Raw genomic sequence first — 27,291 nt, 5'->3', positions numbered from 1 at the left:
TGGTTTTCTCTGGGTATATGCCGAGTAGTGGCATTGCTGGATCATATGGTAATTCTATTTTTAGTTTTTTAAGGAACCTCCATACTGTTCTCCATAGTGGCTATATCAGTTTACATTCCCACCAACAGTGCAAGAGGTTTCCCTTTTCTCCACACCCTCTCCAGCATTTGTTGTTTGTAGATTTGCTGATGATGCCCATTCTAACTGGTGTGAGGTGATACCTCATTGCAGGTTTGATTTGCATATCTCTAATAATTAGTGATGTTGAGCAGCTTTTCATGTGCTTCTTGGCCATCTGTATGTCTTCTTTGGAGAAATGTGTATTTAGGTCTTCTGACAGTTTTGGGATTGGGTTCTTTGTTTCTTTAATATTGAGCTGCATGAGCTGTTTATATATTTTGGAGATTAATCCTTTGTCCGTTGATTCGTTTGCAAATATTTTCTCCCATTCTGACGGTTGTTTCTTCGTCTTGTTTATGGTTTCCCTTGCTGTGCAAAAGCTTTTAAGTTTCATTAGGTCCCATTTGTTTATTTTTGTTTTTATTTCCATTACTCTAGGAGGTGGATCAAAAGAGATCTTGCTCTGATTTATGTCAAAGTGTGTTCTGCCTGTTTTCCTCTAAGAGTTTTATAGTGCCCGGTCTTACATTTATGTCTCTAATCCATTTTGAGTTTATTTTTGTGTATGATGTTAGGGAGTGTTCTAATTTCATTCTTTTACATGTAGCTGTCCAGTTTTCCCAGCACCACTTATTGAAGAGACTGTCTTTTCTCCATTGTGTATCCTTGCCTCCTTTGTCATAGATTAGTTGACCATAGGTGCGTGGATTTATCTCTGGGCTTTCTATCTTGTTCCATTGATCTATGTTTCTGTTTTTGTGCCAGTACCATATTGTCTTGATTACTGTAGCTTTATAGTATAGTCTGAAGTTAGGGAGTCTGGTTCCTCCAGCTCTGTTTTATTCCCTCAGGACTGCTTTGGCTATTCGGGGTCTTTGGTGTCTCCATACAAATTTTAAGATTTTTTGTTCTAGTTATGTAAAAAATGCCATTTGTAATTTGATATGGATTGCCTTGAATCTGTAGATTGCTTTGGGTAATATAGTCATTTTCACAGTATTGATTCTTGAAATCCAAGAACATGGTATATCTCTCCATCTGTTGGTATCATCTTTAATTTCTTCATCAGTGTCTTATAGTTTTTTGCATACAGGTCTTTTGACTCCCTAGGTATGTTTATTCCTAGGTATTTTATTCTTTTTGTTGCAATGGTAAATGGGAGTGTTCTCTTAATTTCTCTTTCAGATTTTTCATCATTAGTGTATAGGAATGCCAGAGATTTCTGTGCATTAATTTTGTATCCTGAACTTTACCAAATTCATTGATTAGCTCTAGTAGTTTTCTGGTGGCATCTTTAGGGTACTCTATGTATAGTATCATGTCATCTGCAAACAGTGACAGTTTTACTTTTTCTTTTCCAATTTGTATTCCTTTTATTTCTTTTTCTTCTCTGATTTCCGTGGCTAGGAGTTGGAAAACTATGTTGAATAATAGTGGTGAGAGTGGACATCCTTGTCTTGTTCCTGATCTTAGAGGAAATGCTTTCAGTTTTTCACCATTGAGAATGATGTTTGCTGTGGGTTTGTCATATATGGCCTCTATTATGTTGAGGTAGGTTCCCTCTCTGCCCACTTTCTGAAGTTTTTATCATAAATGGGTGTTGAGTTCTGTCAAAAGCTTTTTCTGCTTCCATTGAGATGATCATATGGTTTTTATTCTTCAGTTTGTTAATATGGTGTATCACATTGATTGATTTGTGTATATTGAAGAATCCTTGCATCCCTGGGGTAAACCCCACTTTATCATGGTGTATGAGTCTTTTAACGTGTTGTTGGATTCTGTTTGCTAGTATTTTTGCATCTGTATTCATCAGTGATATTGGTCTGTAGTTTTCTTTTTTTGTAGTATCTTTGCCTGGTTTTGGTATCTGGTTGATGGTGGCCTCATAGAGTGAGTTTGGGAGTGTTCCTTCCTCTGTGGTTTTTTGGAAGGGTTTGAGAAGGATGGGTGTTAGCTCTTCGCTAAATGTTTGATAGAATTCACCTGTGAAGCCATCTGGTCCTGGACTTTTGTTTGTTGGAAGATTTTTAATCACAGTTTCAATTTTATTACTTGTGATTTGTCTGTTCATATTTTCTGTTTCTTCCTGGTTCAGTCTTGCAAGGTTATATACCTTTCTAAGAATTTGTCCATTTCTTCCAGGTTGTCCATTTTATTGGCATAGAGTTGCTTGTAGTAGTCTCTTAGTATGCTTTGTATTTCTGCGGTGTCTGTTGTAACTTCTCCTTTTTCATTTCTAATTTTATTGAGTCCTCTCCCTCTTTTTCTTGATGAGTTTGGCTAATGGTTTATCAATTTTGTTTATCTTCTCAAAGAACCAGCTTTTGGTTTTATTGATCTGTGCTATTGTTTTCTTTGTTTCTATTTCATTTATTTCTGGTCTGATCTTTGTGATTTCTTTCCTTCTGCTAACTTTGGGTTGTGTTTGTTCTTCTTTCTCCAGTTCCTTTAGGTGTAAGGTTAGATCGTTTATTTGAGGCTTTTCTTGTTTCTTGAGGTAGGCTTGTATAGCTATAAACTTCCCTCTTAGAACTGCTTTTGCTGCATCCCATAGGTTTTGGATTGTGTTTTTATTGTCATTTGTCTCTATGTACTTTTTGATGTCCTCTTTGATTTCTTCAGTGATCTCTTGGTTATTTAGTAATGTATTGTTTAGCCTCCATGTGTTTGTGTTTTTTACGTTTTTCTCCCTGTAGTTCATTTCTAATCTCATAGCGTTGAGGTCAGAAAAGATGCTTGATGTGATTTCAATTTTCTTAAATTTACTGAGGCTTGATTTGTGACCCAAGATGTGATCTATCCTGGAGAATGTTCCGTGCTCACTTGAGAAGAAAGTGTAATCTGCTGTTTTTGGATGGAATGTCCTATAAATATCAATTACATCTATGTGGTCTATTGTGTCATTTAAAGCTTGTGTTTCCTTGTTTATTTTCATTTTGGATGATCTGTCCATTGGTGTAAGTGAGGTGTTAAATTCCCCCACTATTATTGTGTTACTGTCAATTTCCTCTTTTATAGCTGTTCACAGTTGCCTTATGTATTGAGGTGCTCCTGTGTTGGGTGCATATATATTTATGATTGTTATATCTTCTTCTTGGATTGATCCCTTGATCATTATGTAGTGTCCTTCCTTGTCTCTTGTAATATTCTTTATTTTAAAGTCTATTTTATCTGATATGAGTATTGTTACTCCAGCTTTCTTTTGATTTCCATTTGCATGGAATATCTTTTTCCATCCCCTCACTTTCAGTCTGTATGTGTCCCTAGGTCTGAGGTGGGTCTCTTGTAGACAGCTTATAGATGGATCTTGTGTTTGTATCCATTCAGCAAGCCTGTGTCTTTTGGTTGGAGCATTTAATCCATTTACGTTTAAGGTAATTAACGATATGTATGTTCCTGTGACCATTTTCTTAATTGTTTTGGGTTTGTGTTTGTAGGTCCTTTTCTTCTCTTGTGTTTCCCACTTAGAGAAGTTCCTTTAGCTTTTGTTGTAGAGCTGGTTTGGTGGTGCTGAATTCCCTTAGCTTTTGCTTGTCTGTAAAGCTTTTGATTTCTCCATAGAATCTGAATGAGATCCTTGCCTGGTAGAGTAATCTTGGTTATAGGTTCTTCACTTTCATCACTTAAAGTATATCGTGACACTCCCTTGTGGCTTGTGGAGTTTCTGCTGAGAAATCAGCTGTTAACCTTATGGGAGTTCTCTGGTATGTTATTTGTCATTTTTCCCTTACTGCTTTCAATTTTTTTTCTTTGTCTTTAATTTTTGCCAATTTGATTACTATGTGTCTCGGCGTGTTTCTGCTTGGGTTTATACTGTATGGGACTTGTTGCGCTTCCTGGACTTGGGTGGTTATTTCCTTTCCCATGTTAGGGAAGTTTTCGACTATAATGTCTTCAAATATTTTCTCTCGTCCTCTCTCTCTCTCTTCTCCTTCTGGGACCCCTATAATGCGAAAGTTGTTGCATTTAATGTTGTCCCACAGGTCTCTTAGGCTGTCTTCATTTCTTTTCATTCTTTTTTCTTTATTCTGTTCTGCAGCAGTGAATTCCATCATTCTGTCTTCCAGGTCACTTATCCGTTCTTCTGCCTCACTTATTCTGTTATTGATTCTTTCTAATGTAGTTTTCATTTCAGTTATTGTATTCTTCATCTCTGTTTGTTTGTTCTTTAATTCTTCTTGGTCTTTGTTAAATATTTCTTGCGTCTTCTCGATCTTTGCCTCCATTCTTTTTCTGAGGTCCTGGATCATCTTCACTCTCATTCTGAATTCTTTTTCTGGAAGGTTGCCTATCTCCACTTCATTTAGATTTTCTTTTGGGGGGTTATCTTGTTCCTTCATGTGGTACAAATCCCACTTGGCTTCAAAGTCTGATTCTCTAGGAATTCCTCCTTCCGTTGCCGGACCCCCAGGTTGGGAAGCCTGACATGCGGTTCAGAACCTTCATTCCAGTGGGTGGACTTCTGTTGTATAAGTGTTCTCCAGTCTGTGAGTCACCCACCCAGCAGTTATTGGATTGGATTTTACTGTGATTGCGCCCCTCCTACCGTCTCATTGTGGCTTCTCCTTTGTCTTTGGATGTGGGGTATCTTTTTTGGTGAGTTCCAGTGTCTTCCTGTCGATGATTTCCAGCAGCTCGTTGTGATTCTGGTGTTCTCACAAGAGGGAGTGAGAGCACGTCCTTCTGCTCCACCATCTTGTTTCCTCTCTCTACTTTTGCTTTTTAAATATAAGCAAATAGGTATTTATTCATATCTCTGCCTGCCCCGAGTGTCTTAGATAATTGGTAGTATTCCATATGTATACTTTTCTCCACCTTTTTTTTTAACCCAATTTAACATTATATCTGACAGATCACTCCATAGCAGTATATAGAGATATGCGTTTTCGTTTTTTTTTAGCTACATAGCATTCAGTTGGTGCATGTAACTTGTCATATTCAAGCAGACCTCTTTGATGGACATTTGGATGTTGCAGTGAATTGCCTTGTGCATATATCTTTTCCTATTTTAAGGCTATTGCTTGTAACCATTTTTGTTTTTACTTCTCACGTTTACTTTCATATATCTTAATCATATGGTTGTATCACTGTATTAGTTTGCTAGGGGTGCCATAACAAAATACTATACAGTGGGTGGTCTAAACAGTAGAAATTTATTTTCCCACAATTGTGTCCAAGATCATGATCCAAAATCAAGTCCAGGATCAAGGTGTTGGAAGGTTTGTTTTCTCCTGAGGCCTCTCTTCTTGGCTTGCAGATGGCTGCCTTTTCTCTGTGTCCTCATATGGCATTTCCTCTGTGTGGGCACACACCTGGTGTCCCTTTGTGTGTCCAAATTTCTTCTTAAAAGGACACCAGTCAGATTGGATTGGGGCACACCTAATGGTGTCATTTTAACGTCATCATTTTGTTAAAGGCCCTATCTTTAAATACAGTCACATTCTGAGGTACTGGGAGCTGGGACTTCAACTTATGAATTTTTTGGTGGGAGGGGTCGACACAATTCAGCCTACAATAATTAAATCTTGATTTATCAGCTCCGTATATGATCTGTTTCTTTCTGTTATGATAGATGAAGATTTATCTCATCATATATTACCTCCCCTACTCCTTTCAGTTTTTGTTAATGATACTGTTTTTAATTTATTTTATTTATTATTATTTTAATTGAAATTTATTTATTTTAATATATTTAAGTTTTTATTTCTCCATCAGTTTTGGAGAGTATATCTTTACTTTCAACTCTGTGAAGATATTAGTACCTTTATCATTCTCTCTCCCTTTCCCCACCATTACCCTTCCAACTTCTGTTACCTCTCACATTTGCATTTTTGGCTTTATTGATTTCAAAGAATGGAACCTAAAAGGAGCATTTTATCGATTATGACTACTGTTTAATTCTGTGGATAATAATGTTATTTCTCTTTTTATGTTTCCATCTACTTGCTGTCTTAATTCTATTTCCTTAGGTATTCTGTTTGTTGAGTGTGATGTCCTTTCATATTATTGGTTACCCTCAAACATTTGGTGATTCTTGCTTATATTTAATTTGAGATTCCTTGATAGTCTTCTGTGTCACACTATTTACTGTAACTGAATCCAGTGACTGATGGAGAATTAAGACCAGAGGTTTTGCATTGACCTGTGTTGTCAGCCACCTGGAACTCTGTTTTTATCTAGCCTAAGTGATTGTACTTACTGTTCCTTTCTGGGGAGGAGGGGAGAATATATCTGTTGGGGATGAAGCCTACTGCCTGATACTCCTCCTGTTCATATCCAGAATGTTTCCACATTTTGCATTTTCGTGCATTTTAGGATATGGGATTTTGCCTCATTCCATTTGCTGTTTTTCAGAGGTTCTTCATAATTTCATATCAACTGAAAATGCCCCTTATTTTTCAGGACTATTATTAAGAAAAATATGTATATTTTTCTTTTATTTCTAGAAAATATATATAAATCCCTAGAAAGGATATATATATATATATATACTATATCATATAAATATATATATATATATATTCTTTCTAGGGGTTCATAGTATATAAAATTTATAGTATATATTATATATATATATCATAGTATGTACTATATACACATCATTTCTAGGGATTTATAATAGAAGGGGTGGCTGTAGTGTGTGCTCAATCCTCTATCTTGATTCAGTCCTTGTTTGCTTCCACAGTATTTGTGCATATTACTTAACTATTTATTTAGGTGTCTGTCAGTTATAATACTGTGAGCTTCTTCAGGGTGCCTGGCATGTAAAGGATACATAATAAACGTTTGCTGGACTAAGAAAAATTTTATTAGAGACATAGTTAAAAACTAGAACCGAGGTTTGTTGACTTACAGTCTAGTGCTTATCATATAACTTTCTTCAAGTATGTGAGGCATTAAGTTTTTCTTTTTAAGATGGTGGTAGGAGTTTATTAATTTATTTTTGCTGTGTTGTGTCTTCGTTTCTGTGCGTGGGCTTTCTCTAGTTGTGGCAAGCGGGGGCCACTCTTCATGGTGGTGCGTGGGCCTCTCGCTATCGCGGCCTCTCTTGTTGTGGAGCACAGGCTCCAGACGCGCAGGCTCAGTAGTTGTGGCTCACAGGCCTAGTTGCTCCGTGGCATGTGGGATGCTCCCAGACCAGGGCTCGAACCCGTGTCCCCTGCATTAGCAGGCAGATTCTCAAGCCCCGCGCCACCAGGGAAGCCCCAGGCATTAAGTTTTAGAACTTTCTCTTCCTGTCTAAATTATCTCAATGTTTTCTTTTAGTATTTTCTTAGAAGATGTGTTTTCAAGTATATTAATTTTTTATTATTGCTTTTCTTAAGACCGTTTCTCTTTAATTATGGAGTTCTGAGCAGAGCACAGAAGTCTAATAAATGCTGTTAGTTTTTTGTTTTCTGTGGATTACACTACTGAATATGAACAGAGGATTAAATATTTTCTCCAATATAATCCTCAGTCAGTTTTGAAGAGGTGTGAGTTTTTAAAAATTATTTTCTAACTTCTTTCTTCCAGCTGAATATGAAAACAGGAAAAGGATGGGTGGATGGTGGAAATGCTGTGATCGCTGATGAATTTTTTCAAGCTGCCATGGCTGTAAGTTACCACTGATTTTTAGCTGTGGCAGTTATTAGTAACAATTGTGGTTATTCTCATCATTACATTGTATTGTGGTTTATTTTCCAGGGTCTGGAGAAGTTATATGTCAAATTAATACAGAGTTGCTCCACTGAGGTCCATGTGACTATGCAGAAGACTGCTACGGAGAGTGACCTTTTCAGAGTGCTTTCTTACCAAGCAGAGTCAGTAGGTATCATAGTCAGTAGGGCCTCACAGTGGGGCATTTTATATACGTAAATGCAAAAGTGATGACATATAACCTATTAGAAGAAAGTCAGGTGTCATTGGTCTTTTATAGGATATTATATTTGGCCTTTTTAATCTCTGTTTTATATCTGAAGGTGACATTACTAATGGTGATTGGTACCTATTGGGGTGGGTGAGATCGAAAAGACTTATATAACTAATCATCATTTTCAACCACTGCATGTAATACCTATCATTTGTGGCAGTGGCTTCTACTTGAAATACCTGTCTCTGTGGATATCTTACATTCACAGTCTACCTAAAATATTTGCCCAAAAAGAGCCTTCACATTTGCAATTATTCTGGGTTGTTCGCTGATGTTTTCTAAAAGTCTGCTGGTGTGAGTGTTCAGAGTTGTACTTTACCTCAGTTTGGCTTGTGGGTTTTCTTCTTTTGTCACCATGAAGTTAGGTGCGCATTTTCAGTTGAAAAAATGTAAGCTGTGATGAGTTTACTCTCTGAAATTATGTAATTCTAGAAATGAAAGAGACCTTAAGAATCATCTAGCGTAATCTTAGTTTTATTTCTTAACATCTTCATTGAGATATTTATAATTTGTATACTATAAAATTAACACATTTTAAATGTACAATTCAATGGTTTTAGTATATTCATAGAATTGTACAACCTTCACCACAGTCTTAAGTTTAAAACATTTTCATTACCCCAAAAGAAACCCCCTATCCATTAGCAGTCACTCCCTATTCCTCCTGACCCCAGCACTAGCAACCACTAATATACTTTCTGTCTTTATAGATTTACCTGTTCTGGGCATTTCATATAAATGAAATCATACAATATTTGATCTTTTGTGATTAGCTTCTTTTACTTAGCATGTTTTCAAGGTTCATCTATGTTGTAGCATGTATCAATATTTTTATTACTAAATAATGTTATACTGTATGGATATACCAGATTTTGTTTATCCATTCATCTATTGATGAACATTTGGATTGTTTCCAGTTTGGGGCTATTATGAATAACTCTACTGTGAACATTCATGTACATATTTTTGTGTGTACATTTTTACATTTCTCTTGGATATATACCTTGGAGTAGAATTGCTGAATAACATTATTACTCTATGTTTAACCTTTTGTGAAACTGCCAGACTGTTTTCCACTGTGGCTGTACCATTTTACACTGCCACTAGTCTCTGAGGGCTCCAATTTCTGCATATCTTTGAGTTTTATAGATTTAGCACTTACATTTAGGTCTTTGATCCATTTCAAGTTAATTTTTGAGTATGGCATGAGGTGGGAGTCCAGCTGCATTCTTTTGCATATAGCTATCCAGTTGTCCCAGCACCATTTATTGAAAAGACTATTCTTTCCCCATTGAATGGTCTTAGCAGTCTTGTCAAAAATTGATTCTGGCGAGGCTCTGGAACTCTTATTTGACTTTGTGGCGTGGAGAGTTTGTGAGGTGGTGTTATCCCGATTTTACAAATGAGGAGCCTGAAGCTCAGATAGAATGCCCTAAAACCAATAACACATTGAGTAAATAATACTTAAATAAGAAGGCTACTAGAGGAGAACTTCAGGATGGCAGCGGAGTAAGACGTGGAGATCACCTTCCTCCCCACACATACATCAGAAATACATCTACATGTGGAACAACTCCTACAGAACACCTACTGAATGCTGAAGAAGACCTCAGACTTCCCAAAAGGCGAGAAACTCCCCACGTACCTGGGTAGGGCAGAAGAATAAAGAAAAAACAGAGACAAAAGAATAAGGATGGGACCTGGACCTCTGGGAATGAGCTGTGAAGGAGGAAAAGTTTCCACACACTGGGAAGCCCCTTCCCTGGTGGAGACAGCAGGTGGTCAGGGGGGAAGGTTTGGGGCTGTGGAGGACAGCGCAGCAACAGAGGTGCAGAGGGCAAAGCAGAGAGATTCTCACACAGAGGATCGGTGCGGACCAGCACTCACCAGCCTGAGAGGCTTGTCTGTTCACCTGCTGGGACGGGCGGGGGCTGGGAGCTGAGGCTCCGGCTTTGGAAGACAGATCCCAGGGAGAGGACCGGGGTTGGCTGTGTGAACACAGCCTGAAGGGGGCTAGTGTGCCACAGCTAGCCAGGAGGAAAAAGTCTGGAACTGCCTAAGAGGAAGGAGACCACTGTTTTGGGGTGCACGAGGAGAGTGGATTCAGAGCACCACCTAAACAAGCTCGAGAGACGGGTGTGAGCTGCGGCTATCAGCGTGGGCACCAGAGACGGGCATGAAACGCTAAGGCTGCTGCTGCAGCCACCAAGAAGCCAGTGTGCAAGCACAGGTCACTATCCACACCTCCATTTCCAGGAGCCCGTGCAGCCTGCCACTGCCTGGGTCCTGTGATCCAGGGACAACTTCCCTGGGAGAAGACACGGCACGCCTCAGGCTGTTGCAACGTCATGTTGGTGGTCTCTGCTGCCGCAGGCTTGCCCCACATTCCATAACCCTCCCTCCCCCCAGCCTGAGTGAGCCAGAGCCCCCTAATCAGCTGCTACTTTAACCCCGTCCTGTCTGAGTGCAGAACAGACACGCTCAGGTGACCTACACGCAGAGGCGGGTCCAAATCCAAAGCTGAACCCCAGGAGCTGTGTGAACAAAGAAGAGAAAGGGAAATTTCTCCCAGCAGCCTCAGGAGCAGCGGATTAAATCTCCACAGTCAACTTAATGTACCCTGCATCTGTGGAATACCTGAATAGACAACGAATCATCCCAAAATTGAGGCGGTGGACTTTGGGAGCAACTGTAGACTTGTGGTTTGCTTTCTGCATCTAATTTGTATCTGGTTTTATGTTTATCTTAGTTTAGTATTTAGAGTTTATTATCATTGGTAGATTTGTTTATTGATTTGGTTGTTCTCTTCCTTTTCCATATATATATATATATAGATAGATAGATAGATAGATAGATGGATAGATAGGTAGGTAGATACTTTTTTCCTTTTTCTCTTTTGGTGAGTGTGTATGTGTACACTTCTTTGTGTGATATTTTTCTATATACCTTTGCTTTTACCGTTTGTCCTAGGGTTCTGTTTGTCCTTTTTTTTTTTTTAGTAGAGATTTTAGTGCATGTTATCATTGGTGGATATATTTTTGGTTTGGTTGCTCTCTTCTTTCTTTTTTTCTTGCTTTGCTTCTGAGCCGTGTAGCTGACAGGGTCTTGGTGTTATGGCAGGGTGTCATGCCTGTGCCTCTGAGGTGGGAGAGCCAAGTTCAGGACATTGGTCCACCAGAGACCTCCCGGCTCCACGCAATATCAAACAGCGATAGCTCTCCTGGATATCTCCATCTTGATGATAAGACCCAGCTCCACTCAACGAACAGCAAGCTACAGTGCTGGACACCCTATGCCAAACAACTAGCAAGACAGGAACACAACCCCACCCATTAGCAGAGAGGCTGCCTAAAATCATAATAAGGTCACAGACACCCCAAAACACACCACTGGTCACGGTCCTGGCCAGCAGAAAGACAAGATCCAGCCTCATCCACCAGAACACAGACACCAGGCCCCTCCACCAGGAAGCCTACAGAACCGACTGAACCAACCTTAGCCACTGGGGGCAGACAACAAAAACAACGGGAACTATGAACCTGCAGCTTGCGAAAAGGAGACCCCAAACAGAGTAAGTTAAGCAAAATGAGAAGACAGAGAAACACACAGCAGATGAAGGAGCAAGGCAAAAACCCATGAGACCAAACAAATGAAGAGGAAATAGGCAGTCTACCTGAACAAGAATTCAGAATAGTAACAGTAAAGATGATCCAAAATCTTGGAAATAGAATGGAGAAGATATAAGAAACCTTTAACAAGGACCTAGAAGAACTAAGAGTAAACAATGATGAATAACACAATAAATGAAATTCACAATTCTCTAGAAGGGATCAATAGGAGCATAACTGAGGCAGAAGAATGGATAAGTGACCTGGAAGGTAAAATAGTGGAAATAACTACAGCAGAGCAGAATAAAGAAAAAAGAATGAAAAGAATTGAGGAGAGTCTCAGAGACCTCTGGGACAACATTAAACGCACCAACATTCAAATAATAGATATCCCGGAAGAAGAAGAGAAAAAGAAAGGGACTGACAAAATATTCGAAGAGATTATAGTTGAAAACTTCCCTAATATGGGAAAGGAAATAGTTAATCAAGTCCACGAAGCACAGAGGATCCCATATACAATAAATCCAAGGAGAAACATGCCAAGGCACATGTTAATCAAACTATCAAAAATTAAATACAAAGAAAAAATATTAAAAGCAGCAAGGGAAAAACAACAAATAACATGGAAGGGAATCCCCATAAGGTTAACAGCTGATGTTTCAGCAGAAACTCTGCAAGCCAGAAGGGAGTGGCAGGACATATTTAAAGTGATGAAAGGGAAAGACCTACAGCCAAGATTACTCTAGCCAGCAAGGATCTCATTCCGATTTGATGGAGAAATTAAAACCTTTACAGACAAGCAAAAGCTAAGAGAATTCAGCACCACTAAGACAGCTTTATAACATATGCTAAAGGAAATTCTGTAGGTAGGAAATACAAGAGAAGGAAAAGACCTACAGTAACACACCCAAGACAACTAAAAATGAAAATAGGAACATACATATTGATAACTACCTTAAATGTAAATGGATTAAATGCTCCAACCAAAAGACATAGACTGGCTGAATGGATACAAAAGCAAGACCCGTATATATGCTGGGTCACTTCAGACCTAGGGACACATACAGACAGAAAGTGAGGGGATGGAAAAACATATTCCATACAAAGGGAAATCAGAGGAAAGCTGGAGTAGCAATTCTCATATCAGACAAAAGAAAACTTAAAGAGTATTACAAGAAACAAAGAAGGACACCGTGTAATGATCAAGGGATCAATCCAAGAAGAAGATATAACAATTGTAAATATGTATGCACCCAAAATAGGAGCCTCTCAATACATAAGGGATATGCTAACAGCCATATAATGGGAAATCGACAGTAACACACTCTTAGTAGGGGACTTTGACACCCCACTTTCACCAATGGACAGATTATCGAAAATGAAAATAAATAAGGAAACACAAGCTTTAAATGATATATTAAACAAGATCGACTTATTTGATGTTTATAGGAAATTCCAACCAAAAACAACAGAATACAGTTTCTTCTCCAGTACTCATGGAACATTCTCCAGGATAGATCATATCTTGGGTCAGAAATCAAGCCTTGGTAAATTTAAGAAAATTGAACTTGTATCAAGTGTCTTTTCCGACCACAGTGCTATGAGAGTAGGTATCAGTTACAGGGAAAAATCTGTAAAAATTACAGACACATGGAGGCTAAACAATACACTATTTAATAACCAAGGGATCACTGTGGAAATCAAGAAATACCTAGAAACAAATGACAATGAAAACAGGATGGCCCAAAACGTATTGCATGCAGCAAAAGCAGTTCTAAGAGGGAAGTTTATTGCAATACAATCCTACCTTAAGAAACAAGAAACATCTCAAACAACCTAACCTTTCACGTAAATCAATTAGAGAAAGAAGAAGAAAAAACACCCAAATGTAACAGATGGAAAGAAATCATAAAGATTAGATCAGAAATAAATGAAAAAGAAATGAAGGAAACAGCAAAGATCAATGAAACTAAAAGCTGGTTCTTTGAGAAGATAAACAAAATTGATAAACCATTAGCCAGACTCTTCAAGAAAAAAAGGGAGAAGACTCAATAAAATTAGAAACGAAAAAGGAGAAGTAACAACTGACACTCCAGAAGTACAACGGATCATGAGAGATTAGTACAAGCAACTATATGCCAGTAAAATAGACAACCTGCAAGAAAGGGACAAATTCTTAGAAAAGCACAACCTTCTGAGACTGAACGAGGAAGAAATAGAAAACGTAAACAGAGCAATCACAAGCACTGTAATCGAGACTGATTAAAAATCTTCAAACAAACAAAAGCCCAGGACGAGATGGCCTGACAGGCGAATTCTATCAAAAACTTAGAGAAGGGCAAACACCTATCCTTCTCAAGCTCTTCCAAAATATAGCATAGGGAACGACACTCCCAAACTCATTCTATGAGTCCGCCAGCACCCTGATACCAAAACCAGACAAAGACATCACAAAGAAAGAAAACTACAGGCCAATATCACTGATGAACATAGATGCAAAAATCGTTAACAAAATACTAGCAAACAGAATCCAACAGCACATTAAAAGGATCATACACCATGATCAAGTGGGGTTTATCCCAGGAATGCAAGGATTCTTCAGTATATGCAAATCAATCAGTATGATAAACCATATTAACAAATGGAAGGAGAAAATCCATATGATCATCTCAATAGATGCAGAAAAAGCTTTTGACAAAATTCAGCACACATTTATGATAAAAACCCTCCAGAAAGTAGGCATAGTGGGAACTTACCTCAACGTAATAAAGGCCATATATGACAAACCCGCAGCCAACGTCGTTCTCAGTGGTGAAAAACTGAAACGATTTCCACTAAGATCAGGAAGAAGACAAGGTTGTCCACTCTCGCCACTGTAACTCAAAATAGTTTTGGAAGTCTTAGCCACAGCACTCAGAGAAGAAAAAGAATGAAAATGAATCCAAATCGGAAGAGAAGAAGTCAAGCTGTCACTGTTTGCAGATGACATGATACTATGCAAAGAGAATCCAAAAGATGCTTCCAGAAAACTACTAGAGCTAATCAGTGAATTTGGTAAAGTAGCAGGATACAAAATTAATGTACAGAAATCTCTTGCATTCCTATACACTGAGGAAGAAAAATCTGAAATAGAGATTAAGGAAACACCCTCATTTACCACTGCAACAAATAGAATAAAATAGCTAAGAGTAAACCTACCTAAGGAGACAAAAGACATGTATGTAGAAAACTGTTAATACACTAATGAAAAAAATTAAAGATGATACAACCAGATGGAGAGCTATATTACGTTCTTGGATTGGAAGAATCAACATTGTAAAAATGACTGTACTACCCTAAGCAATCTACAGATTCAATGCAATCCCTCTTAACCTCCCAATGGTATTTATCACAGGACTGGAACAAAAAATTTCACAATTTGTAGGGAAACACAAAAGACTCCGATTAGCCAAAGCAGTCTTAAGAAAGAAAAACAGAGTTGTAGGAATCAGGCTCCCGGTCTTCAGACTATAGTACAAAGCTACAGTAATCAAGACAGTATGGTACTGGCACACAAGCAGAAATATAGATCAATGGAACAGGATAGAAAGCCCAGAGATAAACCCACGCACATATGGTCACCTTATTTTTGATAAAGGAGGCAAGAATATACAGTGGAGAAAAGACAGCCTCTTCAATATGTGGTGCTCGAAAAACTGGACAGCTACATATAAAGGAATGAAATTAGAATACTCCCCAACACCACGCACAAAAATCAGCTCAAAATGGATCAAAGACCTAAATGTAAGGCCAGGCACTATCAAACTCTTAGAGGAAAACATAGGCAGAACACTCTGACATAAATCACAGCAAGATCCTCTTTGGCCCACCTCCTTGAGAAATGGAAATAAAAACAAAAATAAACAAAGGGTACCTAATGAAAGTTAAAAGCTTTTGCACAGCAAAGGAAACCATAAACAAGACCAAAAGACAACTCTCAGAATGGGAGAAAATATTTGCAAGCGAAGCAACTGAGAAAGGATTAATCTCCAAAATTTACAAGCAGCTCATGCAGCTCAATATCAAAAAAACAAACAACCCAATCCAAAAATGAGCAGAAGACGTAAATAGACATTTTTGCAAAGAAGATATACAGATTTCCATCAGACACATGAAAGAATGCTGAACATCACTAATCATCAGAGAAATGCAAATCAAAACTACACTGAGGTATCACCTCACACCACTCAGAATACCAGCATCAAAAAATCTAGAGACAGTAGATGCTGGACAGGGTGTGGAGAAAAGGGATCCCTCTTGCACTGTTGGTGGGAATGTAAATTGATAATAGCCACTATGGAGGACAGTATGGAGGTTCCTTAAAACTACAACCGTGCAATCCCACTACTGGGCATATACCCTGAGAAAATCATAATTCGGAAAATGTCATGTACCACAGTGTTCATTGCAGCTCTATTTACAATAGCCAGGACATTGAAGCAACCTAAGTGTCAGTCAACAGATGATAAAGAAGATGTGGCAGATATATACAGTGGAGTATTATTCAGCCAGATATATACAGTGGAATATTATTCAGTCATAAAAAGAAAGAAAACTGAGTTATTTGTAGTGAGGTGGATGGACGTAGAGTGTGTCATACAGAGTGAAGTAAGTCAGAAAGAGAAAAACAAATACTGTATGCTTACACATATATATGGAATCTAAAAAAAAAAAAGAGGACTGAAGAACCTAGGGCCAGGGCAAGAATAAAGATGCAGACATAGGGAATGGACTTAGGACACAGGGAGGGGAAACGGTAAGCTGGGAGGAAGTGAGAGAGTGGCACGGACATATATACAGTACAAAATGTAAAATAGATAGCTAGTGAGAAGCAGCTACATGGCACAGGGAGATCAGCTCGGTGCTTTGTGATCACCTAGAGGGGTGGGATAGGGAGGGTGGGAGGGAAGCGCAAGAGGGACGAGATATGGGAATATATATGTATAGCTGAATCATTTTGTTATAAAGCAGAAAGTAACACACCATTGTAAAGCAATTATGCTCCAATAAAGAAGTTAAAAAGAAAAAGCCCCAAAAAAGGCTATAATTTTTAGATCTGTGTCAACTAAACATAGGAGGAATAGAGAGTTACAATAATGTTATCTTTGAAACTAAAAATCAAGTTTAATGATCTAGAGAACAAATCAAATTGATCTAATTTGGCCACTGTTTTTAAAAATTTTACCTCTATTTATCAGTCTGGGATTGCACTGCCTTTCCGATTCCAAAGGCTGTTCCAACCAAGAGCCTTTTGATGAGGAAATGACACAGGGAATGGAGTGTAATAAAATACCAAGTGTGTTATTTTGAATTCTTCTCATGCTTTAGAATGGAAATACTTTAAGCTTTGTTAAAATGGTGCAATTTTATATTTTCCATTTGACTACCTTAAAACGTTCATTGTCTTTTAATGAAACTACAGGGGGCAAGAGCAGAGATGAAAAGATGTGATACTGTAAAAGGGATGGCTTTTAGCTTCTAGTACTTGAGTGAAGACACTACAATAAAGTAAGATGGAGTGCAGCAACAAGTTTTGTGCCTTGAAGCCTCCTCTTCTCTGTGGCAGTAATTTGGAGTTAATTTGTGCAGCTTCTCAATAAAAGACTTTGTGTTTAAAAAAAGCATTAATTGATCCTAAATGTGAGGGTTTATTTCTGGACTCTTGATTCTCTTCCATTGATCTATATGTTTGTCCTTTTACCAGTGCCACACTGTCTTGATTACAGTAGCTATGTAGTCAGTTTTGAAATCAGGAAGTGTGAGTTTCTAGCTTTGTTATTTTTCAAGGTTATTCAGCTCTTCTGGGTCTCTTGCATTCCCATATGAATTTTAGGATATGCCTGTCAATAATTGCAACAAATCAGCTGGGATCCTGATAGGAATAGCGTTCAATCTGGATCAGTTTGAGGAGTATTGCTATCTTAATAATGTTAAGTATTCTGATCCATGAATATGAGATATCTACCCATTTATTTAGGTTTTGTTTAATTCCTTCTTATTTTTTAAATGATGAAACTGAGGTTCAGAGAGAAGGTGTGAGTTAGTTGAAGATCTAAGACCAGAACCAAGATTTTCTGACTTTTAGTCTAATGCTCCCTACCCTACAACGTAGGTTGACTATTTAAAAAGAGAACCCCTTGTGGTAATTTTGTCTTGCCTTGTAATGTTAATATCCTTTGTGGGCTACTTTAATGCAACTGCTATAAAAAACTGATATGAAGTCCAGCAGGTTTTGGTCTTATATCTCAACTATTACACGAACTTGCTGTATGACCTTGGGCTGTTACTTAAACTTCTCAAGCCTATAAAATTTCAATATTTAAGAAACCAACTCCCTGTGTAATACACTGTGTCACTGGTACATTTGGCTTGATAGCAGTTCACGTGAGAAAAAAACCTGAGTGCTTTATATAATTTTTTATTGACATATATTTGATGTACAATATTATGTTACATGTGTACAATATGATTGACAATTTTTAAGGTTATACTCCAGTTACAGTTATTATAAAATATTGGCTATATTCCTGTGTTACACAGTACATCCTTGTAGCTTATTTTATACATAGTAGTATCTTTTTCTCTTTCTTTTTCTTTTAAATTTTTTAAACATTTTTATTGGAGTATAATTGCTTTACAATGGTGTGTTAGTTTCTGCTTTATAACAAAATGAAACAGTTATACATATACATATATCGCCATATCTCTTTCCCCTTGTATCTCCCTCCCTCCCACTCTCCCTATCCCACCCTTTAGCTGGTCACAAAGCGCCGAGCTGATCTCCCTGTGCTATGCGACTGCTTCCCACTAGCTATCTATTTTACATTTGGTAGTGTATATATGTCCATATATACACTATCACTCTCTCACTTTGTCCCAGCTTACCCTTCCTCCTCCCCGTGTCCTCAAGTCCATTCTCTAGTAGGTCTTCGTGTTTATTCGATCTTGCCCCTAGGTTCTTCATGAACATTTTTTTTTTGATTCCATATATATGTGTTAGCATACGGTATTTGTTTTTCTTTCTGACTTACTTCACTCTGTATGACAGATTCTAGGTCCATCCTCACTACAAATAACTCAATTTCGTTTCTTTTTATGGCTGAGTAATAGTCCATTGTATATATGTGCCACATCTTCTTTATCCATTCATCTGTTGATGGACACTTAGGTTGCTTCCATGTCCTGAGTCTTGTAATTAGAGCTTCAGTGAACATTGTGGTACATGCCTCTTTTTGAATTATAGTTTTCTTACTCAGGGTATATGCCCAGTAGTGGGATTGCTGGGTCGTATGGTATTTCCATTTTTAGTTTTTTAAGGAACATCCATACTGTTCTCCATAGTGGCTGTATCAACAACTTACCTTCCCACCAACAGTGCAAGAGGGTTCCTTTTTCTCCACACCCTCTGCAGCCTTTATTGTTTGTAGATATTTTGATGATGGCCATTCTGACCAGTGTGAGATGATATTGCATTGTAGTTTTGAGTTGCATTTCTCTAATGATTAATGATGTTGAGCATTCTTTCATATGTTTGTTTTCAATCTGTATATCATCTTGGAGAAATGTCTGTTTAGGTCTTCTGCCCATGTTTGGATTGGGTTGTTTGGTTTTTTTGATATTGAGCTGCATGAGCTGCTTGTAAATTTTGGAGATTAATCCTTTGTCAGTTGCTTCGTTTGCACATATTTTCTCCCATTCTGAGGGTTGTCTTTTGGTCTTGTTTATGGTTTCCTTTGCTGTGCAAAAGCTTTGAAGTTTCATTAGGTCCCATTTGTTTATTTTTGTTTTTATTTCCATTTCTCTAGGAGGTGGGTCAAAAAGGATCTTGCTGTGATTTATGTCATAGAGTGTTCTGCCTATTTTTTCCTCTAAGAGTTTGATAGTGTCTGGCCTTACATTTAGGTCTTTAATCCATTTTGAGTGTATTTTTGTGTATGGTGTTAGGGAGTGTTCTACTTTCATTCTTTTACATGTAGCTGTCCACTTTTCCAGTTTTATGGTTTTTATAGTTCAGTTTGTTAATATGGTGTATCACATTGATTGATTTGCATATACTGAAGAATCCTTGCATACCTGGGATAAAACCCAGTTGATTATGATCCTTCAAACGTGCTGTTGGATTCCGTTTGCTTATATTTTATTGAATATTTTTGCATATATGTTCATCAGTGATATTGGTTTGTAGTTTTCTTTTTTTGTGACATCTTTGTCTGGTTTTGGTATCAGGGTGATGGTGGCCTCGTAGAATGAGTTTGGGTGTGTTCCTCCCTCTGCTGTATTTTGGAGGAGTTTGAGAAAGTTAGGTGTTAGCTTTTCTGTAAATGTTTGATAGAATTCGTCTGTGAAGCCATCTGGTCCTGGGCTTTTGTTTGTTGGAAGATTTTCAATCACAGTTTAAATTTCAGTGCTTGTGATTGGTCTGTTCATATTTTCTATTTCTTCCTGGTTCAGTCACTCAAGGTTGTGTATTTCTAAGAATTTGTCCATTTCTTGCAGGTTGTCCATTTTATTGGCATATAGTTGCTTGTGGTAATCTCTCATGATCCTTTGTATTTCTGCAGGGTCAGTTGTTACTTCTCCTTTTTCATTTCTAATTCTATTTTTTTTTTCATTTCTAATTCTATTGCTTTGAGTCTTCTTCCTTTTTTTCTTGATGAGTCTGGCTAATGGTTTATCAATTTTGTTTATCTTCTCAAAGAACCAGCTTTTAGTTTTATTGATCTCTGCTATCGTTTACTTCATTTCTTTTTCATTTATTTCTGATGTGATCTTTATGATTTCTTTCCTTCTGCTAACTTTGGGGTGTTTTTGTTCTCCTTTCTATAATTGCTTTAGGTGTAAGGTTAGGTTGTTTATTTGAGATGTTTCTTGTTTCTTAAGGTAGGATTGTATTGCTATAAACTTCCCTCTTAGAACTACTTTTGTTGCATCCCATAGGTTTTGTGTCATTGTGTTTTCATTGTCATTTGCTTCTAGGTATTTCCTGATTTCCTCAGTGATCCCTTGGTTATTAAGTAGTATATTGTTTAGCCTCCATGTGTTTGTATTTTTTACAGATTTTTTCCTCTAATTGATATCTAGTCTCATAGTGTTGTGGTCAGAAAAGATACTTGATACGATTTCAATTTTCTTAAATTTACCAAGGCTTCATTTGTGACCCAGGATATGATCTATCCTGGAGAATGTTCCATGAGCACTTGAGAAGAAAGTGTATTCTGTTGTTTTCCGATGGAATGTCCTATAAATATCAATTAAGTCCATCTTGTTTAATGTATCATTTAAAGCTTGTGTTTCCTTATTTATTTTCATTTTGGATGATCTGTCCATTGGTGAAAGTGGGGTGTTTATGTCTGCTACTGTGATGGTGTTACTGTTGATTTCCTGTTTTATGGCTGTTAGTATTTGCCTTATGTATCAAGGTGCTCCTGTGTTGGGTGCATAAATATTTACAATTGTTATATCTTCTTCTTGGATTGTTCCCTTGATCATTATGTAGTGTCCTTCTTTGTCTCTTGTAATAGCTTTGTTTTAAAGTCTGTTTTGTCTGATATGAGAATTGCTACTCCAGCTTTCTTTTGGTTTCCATTTGCATGGAATATCTTTTTCTATTCCCTCACTTTCAGTCTTTATGTGTCCCTAGGTCTGAAGTGGGTCTCTTGTAGACAGCATATATATTGGTGTTGTTTTTGTATCTATTCAGCAAGTCTGTGTCTTTTGGTTGGAGCATTTAATCCATTTACATTTAAGGTAATTATCGATAAGTATGTTCCTGTTACCATTTTCTTAATTGTTTTGGGTTTGTTATTGTAGGTCTTTTCCTTCTCTTGTGTTTCCTGCCTAGAGATGTTCCTTTAGCATTTGTAGTATAGCTGGTTTGGTGGTGCTGAATTCTCTTTGCTTCTGCTTGTCTCTAAAGGTTTTAGTTTCTTCATCAAATCTGAATGAGATCCTTGCTGGGTAGAGTAATCTTGGGTTGTAGGTTTTCCCCTTTCATCACTTTAAATATGTCCTACCCCTCCCTTCTGGATTGCAGAGTTTCTGCTGAAAGATCAGCTGTTAATAACCTTATGGGGATTCCCTTGTGTGTTATTTGTTGTTTTTCCCTTGCTGCTTTTAATATTTTTTCTTTGTATTTAATTTTTGATAGTTTGATTCATATGTGTCTTGGTGTGTTTCTCCCTGGATTTTTCCTGTATGGCAGTCTGTGTGCCTCCTGGAGTTGATTAACTATTTCCTTTCCCATATTAGGGAAGTTTTAAACTCTAATCTCTTGAAATGTTTTCTCAGTCCCTTTCTTTTTCTCTTCTTCTTCTGGGACCCCTGTAATTCGAATGTTGGTAAGTTTAATATTGTCCCAGAGCTCTCTGAGACTCTCCTCAATTCTTTTCATTCTTTTTTCTTTATTCTGCTCTGCAGTAGTTATTTCCACGATTTTATTTTCCAGGTCACTTATGTTTTCTTCTTCCTCAGTTATTCTGCTATTGATTCCTTCCAGAGAATTTTAAATTTCATTTGTAGTGTTGTTCATGATTGTTTGCCGTTTAGTTCATCTAGGTCCTTGTTAAAGGTTTCTTGTATTTTCTCCATTCTGTTTTCAAGATTTTGGATCATATTTACTATCACTATTCTGAATTCTTTTTCAGGTCGACTGCCTATTTCCTCTTCCTTTGTTTGGTCTGATGGGTTTTTGCCTTGCTCCTTCATCTGCTGTGTGTTTCTCTGTCTTCTCATTTTGCTTAACTTACTCTGTTTGGGGTCTCCTTTTTGCAGGCTGCAGGTTCGTAGTTCCCGTTTTTTTTGTTGTCTGCCCCCAGTGGCTAAGGTTGGTTCAGTGGGTTGTGTAGGCTTCCTGGTGGAGGGGACTAGTGCCTGTGTTCTGGTGGATGACACTGGATATTGTCTTTCTGTGGCAGGTCCACGTCTGCTGGTGTGTTTTGGGGTGTCTGTGACCTTATTATGATTTTAGGCAGCCTCTCTGCTACTGGGTGGGGTTGTGTTCCTGTCTTTCTAGTTGTTTGACCTAGGGCATCAAGCACTGTAGCTTGCTGTTCGTTGAGTGGAGCTGGGTCTTGGCGTTGAGATGGAGATCTCTGGGAGATTTTCGCCGTTTGATATTATGTGGAGCTGGGAGGTCTCTTGTGGACCAATCTCCGGAACTTGGGTGTCTCACCTCAGAGGCACAGCCCTGACCCCTGGCTGGATCACGAAGAGCCTGTTATCCATATGACTCAGAATAAAAGGGAGGAAAAAAGAAGGAAAGAAAGAAAAAGGTAAAATAAAATATAATAAAATAAAAATGTCATTGAAAAACAAAATATAGTTATTTAAAAATTCTTCTAAAGTAATTGAAAAGAAAGAAAGAAAGAAAAGAAGATCCAAACAAAAAAAGAAGTTCACCAATGATAACAAACGCTGTAAAGTATACTAAAAAAAACCCCCCAAAAATGGACAGACAGAACCGTAGGACAAATGGTAAAAGCAAAGCTATACAGACAAAGTCACACACAGAAGTGTACACATACACACTGACAAAAAGGGAAAAAGGGAGAAAAAAATATATATCGTTGATCCCAAAGTCCACCTCCTCAATTTGGGATGATTCGTTGTCTATCCAGGTATTCCACAGATGCAGGGTATATCAAGTTGGTTGTGAACATTTAATCCGTTGCTCCTGCGGCTGCTGGGAGAAATTTCCCTTTCTCTTCTTTGTTCACACAGCTCCTTGGGTCAGCTTTGGATTTGGCCCTGCCTCTGTGTGTAGGTTGCCTGAGGGAGTCTGTTCTTACTTAGACAGGACGGGGTTAAAGGAGCAGCTAATTCAGGGGTCTGGCTTAGTTAGGCCAGGGGGAGGGAGGGGTGCGGATGCGGGGCAGGCCTGCGGCGGCAGAGGTCGGCGTGACGTAGCATCAGCCTGAGGTGCGCTGTGTGTTCTCCTGGGGACGTTTTCCATGCATCACGGGACCCTGGCAGTGGCGGGCTGCACATGCTCCTGGGAAGGGCGGTGTGGATAGTGACTTGTGCTAGCATACAGGCTTCTTGGTGGCTGCAGAAGCAGCCTGAGCGTCTCGCTCTTAATCCCCTCTCCTCATGCACCAGGAAACCAAGAGGCAAGAAAAAGTCTCTTGCGTCTTCGGCAGCTCCAGACTTTTTCCCGGACTCCATCCCGGCTAGCTGTGGCACACTAGCCCCCTTCTGGCTGTGTTCACGCAGCCAATCCTAGTCCTGTCCCTGGGATCTGTCCTCCGAAGCCGGAGCCTCAGCTCCCAGCCCCTGCCTGTCCTGGCGGGTGAACAGAGAAGCGTCTCGGGCTGGTAAGTGCTGGTCGGCACTGATCATCTGTGTGGGAATCTCTCCGCTTTGCCCTCTGCAGCCCTGTTGCTGCGCTCTCCTCCATGGCTCCGAAGCTTCCCCCCTCCACCACCTGCAGTCTTTGCCTGCGACTTGGCTTCCTAGTGTGTGGAAACCTTTCCTCCTTCACAACTCCCTCCCACTGTTGAGGCTCCCGTCCCTATTGTTTTGTCTCTGTTTTTTTCTTTTTTGTTGTGGCCTACCCAGGTACGTGGGGAGTTTCTTGCCTTTTGGGAGGTCTTAGGTCTTCTGCCAGAGTTCAGTAGGTGTTCTGTAGGAGTTGTTCCACTTGCAGATGTATTTCTGAGGTATTTGTGGGGAAGAAGGTGATCTCCGCGTCTTACTCTTTTGCCATCTTGAAGCTCCCCTCTACCTATTTATTTATTTATTTATTTATTTATTTATGGCTGTGTTGGGACTTTGTTGCTGTGCACAGGCTTTCTTTAGTTGTGCTGAGTGGGCTTCATATTGTCGTGGCTTCTCGTTGTGGAGCATGGGCTCTAGGCGCGCAGGCTTCATTAGTTGTGGCACATGGGCTCAGTAGTTGTGGCTTGCGGGCTCTAGAGCTCAGGCTCAGTAGTTGTAGCGCACGGGCTTAGTTGCTCCGCGGCATGTGGGATCTTCCCAGGCCACAGCTCGCATGTCCCTTGCATTGTCAGGCAGATTCTTAACCACTGTGCCACCAGGGAAGCCCCTACCTATTTATTTTTAAAGAGACTCTCAAACGTTTTTTTAGAGTGGCTGTGATATTTTAATTCCCACCAGCAGTATATTAGAGATCCCATTCTCTGCATCCATGCCAGCATTTGGTATTGTGACTTATTTTAGCTGTTCTATTAGATGTGTAGTGATATCTCATCGTTTTCAGTTTGCCTTTCACTAATGGCTAATGATGTTGAATTTTTTTTATGTACTTATTTGCCGTTTGTATATTCTGTTTTTTAAAAAGTTTAGTTATTTATTTTTGGCTGCTTTGGGTCTTCGTTGCTGTGTGCAGGCTTTCTCTAGTTGCGGTGAGCGGAGACTACTCTTCGTTGTGGTGTGTGGGCTTCTCATTGTGGTGGCTTTTCTTGTTGGGGAGCACAGGGTCTAGGCACACGGGTTTCAGTAGTTGTGGCAATAGTTGTGGCTCAGTAGTTGTGGCTCGTGGGCTCTAGAGTGCAGGCCCAGTAATTGTGGCGCACGGGCTTAGTTGCTCCACCGCATGTGGGATCTTCTCGGACCAGGGCTCGAACCCATGTCCCCTCCATTGGCAGGCGGATTCTTAATGACTGTACTACCAGGGAAGTCCCGCCATTTGTATATACTCTTAGGTGAGATGTCTCTTCATGTCTCTGGGCCATTTTGTCATTGGATTATTTGATTTTTTACTGTGAATTTTGAGAATTATGTATTCTAGATTTGAGTCCTTTGTCCAATATGTGTTTGTAAATATTGTCACTTAGTCTGTAGCTTGTCTGATCAGTCTTTTAATAGGATTGCAGAACAAAAGTAATTTTGATGAAGTGCAATTAATTTTTTTCTATTATGGATTATGCTTTTGGTATTCTGTCTCAAAACTCTTCACCAAGCCTTAGATCTGAAAGATTTTTCCCTATATTTTCTTCTAAAAGTTTTATAGCTTTACCTTTTACATTTAAATCTGTGATTGATTTTGAGTTATTTTTTTGTGTAAGGTGTGAGGTTTAGGTTGAGGTTCCTTTTTTGTTTATGGATATCCAATTGCTCCAGCACCTGTAGTTGAAAAGACTATCCCTCCACCATTGAATTGCTTTTGCTCATTTGTTAATTATCAGTTGGCCATACTTGTGTGGATGGATCTCTTTCTGCGATCTCTATTCTTTCCTTTTGATCTATGGGTGTATCCTTCTTTCAGTACCACACTGTCTTGGTTACTATAGCTATAAAGTCTTGAAAATGTGTAGTCATTCTTTCCATTTTATTATTATTTTTCAGAATTATTTTAGCTATTCTAATTCTGTTTTCTTTACATATAAATTTTAGAATAATGTTGTTCACATTTACACAGAGTTTTTGCTGTAATTTTCATTGAAATTATGTTCAGCCTATATATCAATTTGGGGAGAATTGACGTCTATTATTTTCATTTGTTGCTTGTGCTTTAGTTGTCATATCTGAGAAACCATTGCCTAATCCAGGATCATGAAGATTTACTCCTGTATTTTAGTCTAAGAATTTTATAGCTTTTAGCTTTACATTTAAGCCTTTGATCTACTTTGAGTCAATTTTTCATATGACATGAGGTAGGTATTCAGTTTCATTCTTTTGTATTGGGTATTCAGTCCTAGCACCATTTTTTAAAAGAGACTGTTCTTTCCTCATTGAATTGTCTTTGCAGCCTTTTCAAAAATCAATTGACCCTAAATTTAAGCATTTCTTTCTGGACTGTTAGTTTTATTCTGTTGATTTATATGTCTCTCCTTATGCCAATACCATAGTCTCGACTGTGGTAGCTTTGTAGTAAGTTTTGAAATAGTAAGTGTGAGCCTTACGACTTTGTTCTTGTTTTTCAAAATGGTTTTGCTTGTTGTGGGTCCCTTAAATTTTTAGATGAATCTTAAGATCAGCATTATCAGTGTCTGCAGAAAAAGCCAGCTAGAATTTTGATGGGAATTACATTGAATCTTTGGTTCAATTTGTGGAGCATTGCCATCTTAAGACTATTAAGTCTTCTGATCTGTGAACATGGGATATCTGTCTGTTTATTTAGGCCTTCTTTAATTTCTTTCAACAATGTTTTGTAGTTCTTAGTATATAAGTCTTGCAGTTGTTTTGTTAAATTTATTTCTAATTTTTTGTTGTAATTTAAGTGGAATTGATTTTTTAATTTCATTTTTGGTTTACTCATTGTTAGTGAATAGAAATACAACTGATTTTTGTTTATTGAACCCTGTAACCTGGCTGAACTTCTTTATTAGTTCTTCTAGTTTTTTTGTGTGGATTTCTAGGGATATTGTCTGTATAAGATCATGTCATTTGAGAATAGAGAATTTTATTTAGGGATTATACTCATGAATAAATTTAACAAAAGAAGTGAAAGAAAGCCATAAAATTTTATTGAAAGAAGTTAAGAAGATCAAAATAAATGGAAAAATATTCTATATTCATGGATTGGAAGGCTTAATATTGTTAATATGGCAATATTCCCGCAAATTTATCTACAGATTGTATTCAATCCCTATCAAAATTCCAGCTTCCTTGTTTTTTGCAGATATTGATACCCTTATCCTAAAATTCATATCA

General features: G+C 38.3%; 1 protein-coding gene across 1 annotated transcript in view; it reads left to right on the top strand.

Annotated features, from left to right (window-relative positions):
• TEX11 (testis expressed 11) overlaps positions 1-27,291 on the top strand; it is a gene marked incomplete at both ends in the record, with an annotated part of 339,328 nt that overhangs the window by 22,419 nt on the left and 289,618 nt on the right. The window contains 2 exons of the mRNA XM_082865110.1: positions 7,636-7,716; positions 7,807-7,926. Coding sequence (XP_082721236.1) covers positions 7,636-7,716; positions 7,807-7,926 — 201 coding nt within the window. The remainder of the gene's footprint in view (positions 1-7,635; positions 7,717-7,806; positions 7,927-27,291) is intronic.

Source organism: Leucopleurus acutus, assembly GCF_964270905.1.
Source record: "Leucopleurus acutus genome assembly, chromosome: X".
NCBI classification, from domain to species: Eukaryota; Metazoa; Chordata; class Mammalia; order Artiodactyla; family Delphinidae; genus Leucopleurus; species Leucopleurus acutus.
This window is presented reverse-complemented; position numbering and strand designations above follow the sequence as displayed.